The sequence below is a fragment of the Elephas maximus genome, chromosome 4 (genome assembly GCF_024166365.1).
Source record: "Elephas maximus indicus isolate mEleMax1 chromosome 4, mEleMax1 primary haplotype, whole genome shotgun sequence".
Classification (NCBI taxonomy): Eukaryota; Metazoa; Chordata; class Mammalia; order Proboscidea; family Elephantidae; genus Elephas; species Elephas maximus.
Window position 1 is genome coordinate 168,578,728 of NC_064822.1, and position 9,448 is coordinate 168,588,175.

General features: G+C 36.3%; 1 protein-coding gene across 1 annotated transcript; it reads right to left on the bottom strand.

Moving 5' to 3' along the window:
• Nucleotides 1-27: 27 nt before the first annotated feature.
• PMCH (pro-melanin concentrating hormone) lies at nt 28-925 on the bottom strand. Its single transcript, XM_049884972.1, has 2 exons — nt 604-925; nt 28-234 (listed from the first exon to the last, which is right to left on the bottom strand). The coding sequence occupies exons 1-2, from the start codon at nt 847-849 to the stop codon at nt 28-30; spliced, it is 453 nt and encodes a 150-aa protein (XP_049740929.1). The 5' UTR covers nt 850-925.
• Nucleotides 926-9,448: the final 8,523 nt, after the last annotated feature.

The window sequence follows — 9,448 nt, forward strand, 5'->3', positions numbered from 1 at the left end:
AAGATGTAAGAATTGAATTTTAAAAGATTACTCACTGTCAAAATCTCTCCTTCCTATAGGAAATTTAGCTGAGTTTTCTTCATCCCCAATTTCTCTCTTTTCCTGTGTTGATTCAGTATTCTGAACTCCATTCTCAGCTGGAAAAGCTACAGATCCCTTTAGTGCAAGATAAGGTTTTATAGCCAGATTCAGTGGGAGACCATGATTTAAGAAATTATGTTTGAAGCCTGCATTCTGTAAAGAAAAGGTCAATTTATATTTTAGCTGTTCCATTAGGAATGGAACTATAATACAATTATATAATATTCTTATTGTATCAATTCAGAGATGCTCTGTACTGTTTTTTGATTCTTTAAAAAAATCTTAGATACAAGTTTATTAGGGGAAAAAAAAACTTTTGGATGAGAGATTTTCTCCAAGATGGAAAAACCAACTGGAATGCATAAAATTTCATCAGTTGTTCTAATGCACATTATGTGACTATTTGCACATAGTTCTGTTTATAAAACTAAAATGATACATTTTCCATTTTACTTTTCAAAGGACTTGTAAAAATTATTTAAATTCCCACTGAAATAAAGAGCAAATCACATTACCACTTACCTTTGAATTTCTGTTTCCCTCTTCGTTCATGAAACTGCTCTCATCGCTTTTATATTGTTCCAGGGAAGGAGCAACGACTGATTTTTCTGCAGTATCTTCCTTCTGGAAGGCTTTCCCGAGCCTAAATGTATTAAATACCATGTCATCTTCTAAATTTCTTATGGACTTTGCCGAAAGTAAAATACCTTGAGAAAACAAAAAAAAGGTTAGTATAAATGTATAGGACGAGAGACTCATTTTAGCCATTCTTAGTTTGATGTTTGCATAGAGTCAAAGATGTATAAAATGAAGTAAAATTTCTGGGTCAGCCTGCTTCATAAATGAGTCCCACCTTTATATATTTTCCAGTTTGAATAGAAAACACTTCAAAGTCTTACATTTCCCTCATTTTAGAAATGACTCATCAGGTATAAACTAACCTCTTCTGAGGCTGCTAATACCTACATTGTTTTGGTTTTAGTGGCATACTGTTTATTCTTGAATATGAGTTTCTCAGAATCTGATTAAGACCACTGGTAGAACGCTTTCTGTTGAGGAGATTAGAGTCTCTTGAAAATGGGTTGTTATTAAGAAAGACCACAGGACATCAGGCTTTCTATATACTCTTGTTGTTTCCTTCTGTGTATTTTTGGATTAAGATATTAAAACAAAATTATTTCACTCAAGGATGATAAGGATAAAAGTTTTATTTATCTTTAATCCTGATTAACTTGAAAAAATCTTCAAAAAGGATTTTTCTTACATCAATACTTCATATAGTTTTTGGTGATTATTTGTATATAGTTTTTGGTGATTATTTGTATATAGTATTTGGTGATATGCCTGTCAGTTTGAAAAAAAGTCATTCATGCTGTATGTAAAACTGAATTGTCAAGTATGGGTATTTTATCTCTGCACTTATAAAAGGATAATACTGACATTTACGATGGCAGCGGGTTATTAACGGTTAATGAATAACAAGTCTGTACAAGCTTTTTTTCATAGATAATATTTTTGGATGATGAGAGTAGGTTGTATGATTTTTAATTAAACATTTAAGAGTTAATTCCTAATTTTAATCCCAGTGAATAAAAGAATGTACTCATGTTCATGTCTTTTAATATACATGTGTAAGATTTTTTTTAGGGTATATTTCTAGGTATGGAATTGTGGGGTCACGGAGTATGTTGCATGTTTTACAAAATAGTACTAACCAATTTATGCTCCCACCCAGTAGGGTATGAGAGTTCCTATTGCTCCATATCCTAGCCAACGGTTGGGTATTTATTTTCCTTTTAATTTGTATCTCCTGTCATGAGTTGGGGGTTGACTCCATGACAGCTAACAATGATCACCGAAGAGGTTCAGTGTTTTTTCATATGTTTAGAGCCATTTATCTTTCCTCTTGTGTAAAGTGCCTTATTATTATTATTTTGGTCTTCGTCTATTTTTTGATTGTGGTTTTTGTCATTTTTGTCTTGATTCATGAACTCTTTATATATTCTGGATATTAAGTTTTTGTCAGTTACATGTGTTACCTTTCATGACCATTTATCTTTTTTTCTGAAGTACACACTTTAGATGCTAACTTAGTTATAAACTCGGGTTTAAAAAAATTTTTTTAGTGTCATTATTTTACCATTGTTCTTGAAAAATAGTTTCAGTAAATATACAATTATTCAGTTGACAGTTATTTTCTTTCAGCACTTTATTAATATTTCAGTGTCTTCTGGGTTTTGTTGATATTGCTGAGTATTCAGCTGCCAGTTTTAATCATGGTTCTTCACAGGTAGTCTGTATTCTATCTGCTTTTAAAATCTCTTTATCTTTGTTGTTCTGTAGTTTCACATGATGTGCCTGGGTACTGATTTATTTTCGTTTATGCTGGCTTAGATTCATTGGTGTTTCTCATGAATTCTGGAAGATCATTAGCTGTTATCTCTTAGAGTATTGCCTCTTTCCCATTCCATTTTCCCTTTTGGGAATTCCCACCCAGTGGTGTAGTGGTTAAGTGCTACAGCTGCTAACCAAGAGGTTGGCAGTTCACATCCCCCAGGTGCTCCTTGGAAACTCTGTGGGGCAGTTCTACTCTGTCCTGTGGGGTCGCTATGACTCGGAATCGACTCGACGACAGTGAGTTTTTTATGTATTGGACTTGTTCACCCATCTCCTGTAGCTCTTAACCATACGTTCCTATTTTCTATCTCTTTCTGTTCCCATGCTGTATTTTAAATCAGTTTTTCATTTCACTCGTGTACTTTCACTTATGTATAATCTGCTCTTTAACTTGTCTATTGAGTTTTTAAATTTTATTGTATTTTTTATTTTTAAAGGTTATAGTTGGTTCCTTTTCAGTTTTGATTTTTTTTTTTTTTTCCTGCAGCACGTTTACAATTTCTTCTTTGTTTTAGACCTATTGAACATTGTTTATATTTGTATCTGATTTTTCCAATGTTGGCTGTCTTTGATTCTGTAGTTTTGCTATTTCTGCTGATTCTGGTTCATAATGTCTTCTTCATGCGTTTAGTGAATTTTAATTTTTTGCATATGTTCTTGGAACTGTATCCAAGGAATTCTTAGAATTCTGATGTTCTACCTTCCTTCAGAGAAGATTTGTGTTTGTTTCTGTTAGACACCTGGGGGTACTACCAGTCCAGTGGCCCTTTAAATGAAAATTTTGGCTTAGGACCGAGTTTGTGATTAGAAATTCCCAGGATGATGTATTTTCTTTTTCACCCCACTCTTCCCGGAGTCATTCCTCAGACAGGCATGGTTCTCTCTACTAGCTGAGCTTTTCTAGCTCCCAGCTCTGTATGGGAGTTTCTGACTTGACCTTTGATTTTTACTGGGGCCCTAAGCTTTGCCTTCTGTCCCAACACACAAAGGTCATTAAAACCAGGCTCTAGGCCACCAGGAATTCATAGAAGCTGTCAGAGCAAATGCTGGCTGTAGTCCTTGTTAACCCCTGTGGAATATTGCACTTTCTCATTTCTGGCCTCCTTTGGTTTCCTTTACTGCCAGCTCAGCCATGCACACACAAAGGATGTTTTCATCTAGCAGTTTCAGGTGTTTTTTACTGAGAGGAGTTCTCTGCACAGTAGTCTGCTGTATCACTGGAAATGGAAGCCTCAATCCATTTTTTCATGGAAAATTCTCTCTGCAAGGGAATTTGAATCATTTGAATAAAATTTCTATGTATTGTGTATTAAATTATTTCTTCTTTTAAAACTACCTGGTTATAGGACTGTATTTCAAATTGTTTAAATCTCTGATTTCTTTTTAAGTGTAGTGAAAATACACTTAATGAAATACATCTCAACAATTTCTGCATTTACAGAAATCTCTGATTCCTTTAAGAACATTTTATCAGAGGTAGGGGGCAGTTAAGAGCTGATTCTCTTAGGGGCTATTTAAATCTTATTAGACAAATGCTTTCTGAGCGTGTATTTGTAAACAAAGACTCTAAAATCCTCTGACTCCTTTGATTTTAGAGACTCCTTACCTTTTTAATGTTGTTAGTTGCACTTTGATTTCCTTCTTAGGGTTTGAACCTGCCTTGCAGCTGCCAGTTTAATCTATAAAAGGCCTTGTTAACTGGTAACCTCTTTTCTTAGCTGCTGTTCTTGAAATATAATAAATATTAGTAATTATGTATTTGTTTTAAATTTCCACTGGGTAAATTGGTTTGGCTGATCTTTACCCCAAATCAGGACCAACTCCAAACCATTTTGATGGTTTAGAAAAGTTAATGTTTTCCTCTTTTTTGCTTAAGCTGTTGTAAGCCTCTGGACATTATGAGGTTTTCCCATAACCTTTTAATTATGAAGGTATTTTCCAGTTTTTTTTTAATGATAACTTAAAAAAAAAAAACATTGGTTACTCTGATGTGCAGTAGAGCATAGTAGATTTCTTTCTCATTGATGCTGAAAATTAAGTGTCCCCAAGTGGTAGGAAGGAACTTTGAAGAAAAACTATTGCCATATGGGCTTGGGTGGTTCAGAAAGTCTTGGAAAGACAAAAGTTTTATATCAGATGTGATCCATGTTTTCTGAAGAACTACTAATAATACCGTATATTTGTAAATCACTTTGTCAAACTTCTCTTCCCCTCCAAGTAACATATATTTGCTTCATGATACCAGTAAATTCAGTACAAATCAAATGGTGATTGGTCATTGGTTTCCTGAGAACTCTGAGTTTCTTAATGACTAATTTTAAGTCTAAAAGCCAAGATTGTGATGAACCTACAAAACATCTTACAACATGGATGAATCTGGACAGCATTATGCTGAGTGAAATAAGTCAGTCATTAAAGGACAAATACTGTCTGAGACCACTCTTTTAAAAACTCAGGAAAAGGTTTACACATAGAAATAGACAATCTTTGATGGTAACTTGGGAGGGTGTGGGACAGGAAAAACACTAAATAGACAGCAGTTAAGTAGTAACCTTGGTGAAGGGTATGGCAGTACACAATACTGGGGAAGGTGAACCAACTTGACCAAGGCAAGGTCATGGAAGCTTCACAGATACATCCACACTCCCTGCGGGACTGAATTACTGGGCTGAGGGCTCTGGAGACATCTAGTTCAATTGGTATAAAATAGTTTATAATATTCTACAACCTACTTTGGTGAGTAGTGTTTGGGGTCTTAAAAGCTTGTGAGCTAAGAGACTCTACTGGTTCCATCTCATCTGAAGCAAGGGAGAATGAAGAAAACCAGACACAAGGGAAAGATTAGTCCAAAGGACTAATGGCCACAACTACCATAGGCTCCACCAGACTTGAGTCCAGCACAACTAGATGATGCCCAGCTACCACCACTGACTGCTCTGATAGTGTTCACAATAGAGGGTCCCGGGCAGAGCTGGAGAAAAGGTGTACTCACAAAAAAAGACCAGACTTACTGGTCTGACAGAGACTGGAGAAACCCCGAGAATATGGCCCTGGATACCCTTTTAACTCAGTACTGAAGTTACTCCTGAGGTTCACCCTTCAGCCAAAGATTAGACAGGTCCATAAAACAAAACGAGACTAAATGGGCACATCAGCTCAGAGGAAAGGATGAGAAGGCAGGAGGGTACAGGAAAACTGGTAACAGGAAACCCAAAGTTGAGAAGGGAAAAGTGTTGACATGTTGTAGCGTTGGCAACCAATGTCACAAAACAATATGTGTGTTAATTGTTTAATGAGAAATTTGTTTGCTCTGTAAACCTTCATCTAAAGTACAATTAAACTAAAAGCCAGGATTGTTTGCTTACATTATCAAAAGGTATAAGAAAACTTAGAAGTCGTTCTCAACTTTTTCTGCTAAAGAACCCCTAACTACATAAAAAAAAGTGAATGTATAGTTCTGATTCAGAGGGTATAGCCAAAGCAGTCATGGCAAGTGAGAAGTTGGAATTTCATTGACACTGCTATCTTATTTTTAAAAATCCAGCATTGAAAGCATTCTATTATAAAATGTTGGCTTAAATATGGAAACAATTCATTAAATGTGCACTGTGGTAGAAAGTACTGGGAATATAATTTTGAACAAGAAAGACATGCTCTCTTACCTCGCAGATTTTAGTCTAGTTAGGAAGACAAGAGGGAGTCCTGGTGGTGCAGTGGTTAAGCACTCGGCTGCTAACTGAACCCACCAGATGTAGCAGTCTGCTTCCATAAAGATTACAGCCTTGGAAACCCTATGGGGCAGTTCTCCTCTGTCCTATAGGGTCGCTATGAGTGGGAATCCACTCTGGCACACAACACATTAAAAAAGAAAAATTGGTAAAATTAATTTTAACAATCTATTTAATCTGCTAACAAAATAATTTCAGCATGTAAACCAGTTGCCGCTGAGTTGATCCCAATTCCTAGCGACTCTGTCAGAGTAGAACTGCCCCATAGGGTTTCCAAGGAGCCACTGGTGGATTCCAACTGCTGACCTTGGTTAGCTGCCGAGCTCTTAACTATTGTACCGCCAGGGCTCCTTCAACATGTCAATATAAAAACTATTAATGAGATATTTTATAAGTCTGAAATCCAGTATGTATTTTACACTTACAGCCTGTCTTAATTCAGACTAGCCACATTTCAAGTGCTCGATAGGTTTTCCCTTGGTGATATTGAACAGTAAAGGCCCGTGGTATCAGAGAAGGGCTTTCTGAGGGGGGAAAAAAAAAAACACTTAAGCTGAGATCTGAAGGATGAGTAAGAAATGATCTGAGTGGGGAGCAGTGCAGCATATGGCAATATGTGGGGAGTATGAGGAATTTAAAAATCAGTTTAATTTCCAGAGGTTGATTCCAAGTGACTCCATAAAATGTCTGCCATTAAACCATTTTAAGTTCATAGCTTCAGGAGTCTCTTGTCACACTACTGTGTACTCGTAGGCATATGCCTACATAAGAAACAAAAACTACTAACAAAATGATATTAACTAATGACAGTAACATTAGGGCATTGTTACTGTTAGTTGCTGTTGAGTTGGCTCCAAGTCGTGGCGACCTTATGTATAACAAAACAAAATGTTGACAGGTCATGCGCCATCTTCACGATTGTTGGTGTTTGAGCCCATTGTTGTGGATATTGTGTCAGTCCATCTCACTGAGGGCTTCCCTTGTTTTCGCTGGTCCTCTGCTGTACCAAACATGATGTCCTTTTCTAGCAATCGGTCTTTCCTGATGATGTGTCCAAAGTGAGCGAGCTGAAGTCTCACCATCCTCACTTCTAAGGAACATTCTGGTTGTATTTCTTATAAGACTGGTTTGTTTGTTCTCTGGCAGTCCACAATAGTTCCACTAAAAGCAGCTAATCAATCTAAAGATAACATGATGAAATTGGAGACCTAATATTTATGCAAAAAAATTAAAATATAGCACTACCTAAAAAAAGGAAACGTGGGTATATAATCCCTCATCCACAATTCCTGAATCCCCAAAGCTCTGAAGACGGAAAGTGTTTTTGTAGTTCGTTTCTGACCTGAAATGACAAGGCTATTTCTACTCTATTCCCCTTAGTGTGACTATTCATATGTTTCCCTGCTGAGGTATTAATGTGTTTGGTTAGAGGGTGCTGCTGCAGATCTTGCTCACAGTGTTCAGTAATATATGGATATGTACCTTATTATCTTTCTCAAATTTGAAGAAGTCTGTTTTGAAACATCTGTTTCCAAGGGTTTCAGATTAGGGATTGTTGACTGGTGTTATGAGAACATTGAAATGCTTATTTAGTTGGAAACCTTCTAGGTTGATAAAACAAATAAGCACCAGTGGTTCATCTTTAAAGGGGTGTATCATAAAGTTTGTTTTAGCAAAACTACAATTATGATAAATGTTTTAGATTTTCTTTTAAATAATTTTTAAAAATCTTGAAATATAATCAGTTTGGCTTTTGTCAGGCATATCATGTTTCATAAGTACTTTGGAAATAAGAGTTCAGTGTAGGATTTAGGAGTTACACAGATTTTGGAAGCATGGGGGAGTAAAAGTCAGAGAAATGATGTGGAAAGTCAGGAAAGTTTCATCAAATGGTTTGGGGAAGCAGACACCAAAGTCCTCAGTCAGAAGTACTAAAGGTCTCTTCGCTAGAAAATGGTGAAACCGGTATTCAAATTCAGGCAGATGTTTCCGGAATCTTTTCTTACCACTAAATTGTAATCGTTCTCTTCCTTTAATCTCACCCTCTCTTTTCATGGAATTTCTTTTAGCTTCCTGACCAAGGTATGCTGTTTTCTTTCCTCTGAGCTTTTCAGTGTACCTTCGTTCTTTGCCTGAAGTTGCCCTTATGTGTTTCTGTCTTTGTCTAACTCCTTTTCTCCTTTAAAGTTCGTTTGTCATTTATTTCTTGAAAATCTTCTTTGATCTGAGGCTTTAAATGCCTTTCTCCTTTGCTATTGCTCTCATAGCATCCTGTGCATATCTCTCTCATTACCCTTATCAAAAATATTGTAGTAATCTGTGTTTAAGTTTTCTGCTTAGGCTATGAGTTCCTCAAGGGCAGGGCTGGTCATCTGTCTTTATTTCCTCGGTATATACCACTGTAAAGAGCTCATTGTAGCTGTTCAATGTTGTTTTCTGTGTAAAAAATTGCATAATAACTATTTGGCTTGTAGCTAAAGCAGATTATTTCCAGAACATGATGTATAAGGCTATCTGCCTTAGAAATTTCTGTTTTTTTTTTTTTTTTTTTGAAAAATTTGGTTAAGAAGTTATCCTAGTGCAGTGGTTCTCAAAATATGACTTTGAGATGCCTGGGGGTCCTTAACATGCTTACAGTGGGACAGAGAGATCACATTTATTTTTCTAGTAATACTAATACATTTTTTTAACCTTTCACTGTGTTGACATTTTCACTGATGGTGAAAAAGCAATAGTGGGTAAAACTCCTGGCGCCTTAGCACAAACGAAGGCAACAACAAGAAACAACCCGTTGCCACTGAGTCGATTCTGATTCATAGCGACCATAAAGGACAGAGTAGAACTTCCTCTTAGGGTTTCCAAGGAGCGGCTGGTGGATTTGAACTGCCGACCTTTTAGTTAGCAACCAAGCTCTTAACCACTGCCCCACCAGGGCTCCAAACGAAGGCAGTGGCCCCTAAATGTAAGTCATTGTACTCTTCACAGTCATGCTTATAAGGGGAAAAAAGCCAGTTTCACTTAAGAATGCCCTTGATGAAACACTATTAATAATTTTATTAAATCTTGATCCTTAAGTATGTATCTTTTTAATATTCTTTGTGATAAAATGAGAGGAACACAAAGCACTTCAACTGCATACAAAGTTATGATGGTTGTTTGATGGATATTTAGTTGCAAGCTGCACTACCAGTTTTTTTCACGGAACATCATTTTTACATGAAAGAATCATTGAAAAACTATGG

What these genes read in the sequence shown, in the direction of transcription:
- PMCH (XM_049884972.1), bottom strand. Translation starts at nt 849, where the DNA reads ATGGCTAAAATGAGTCTCTCGTCCTATACATTTATACTAACCTTTTTT. An exon ending in AGGGAAACAGAAATTCAAAG is followed by an intron (nt 235 to 603) that starts GTAAGTGGTAAT and finishes TTTTCTTTACAG; the next exon opens with AATGCAGGCTTCAAACATAA.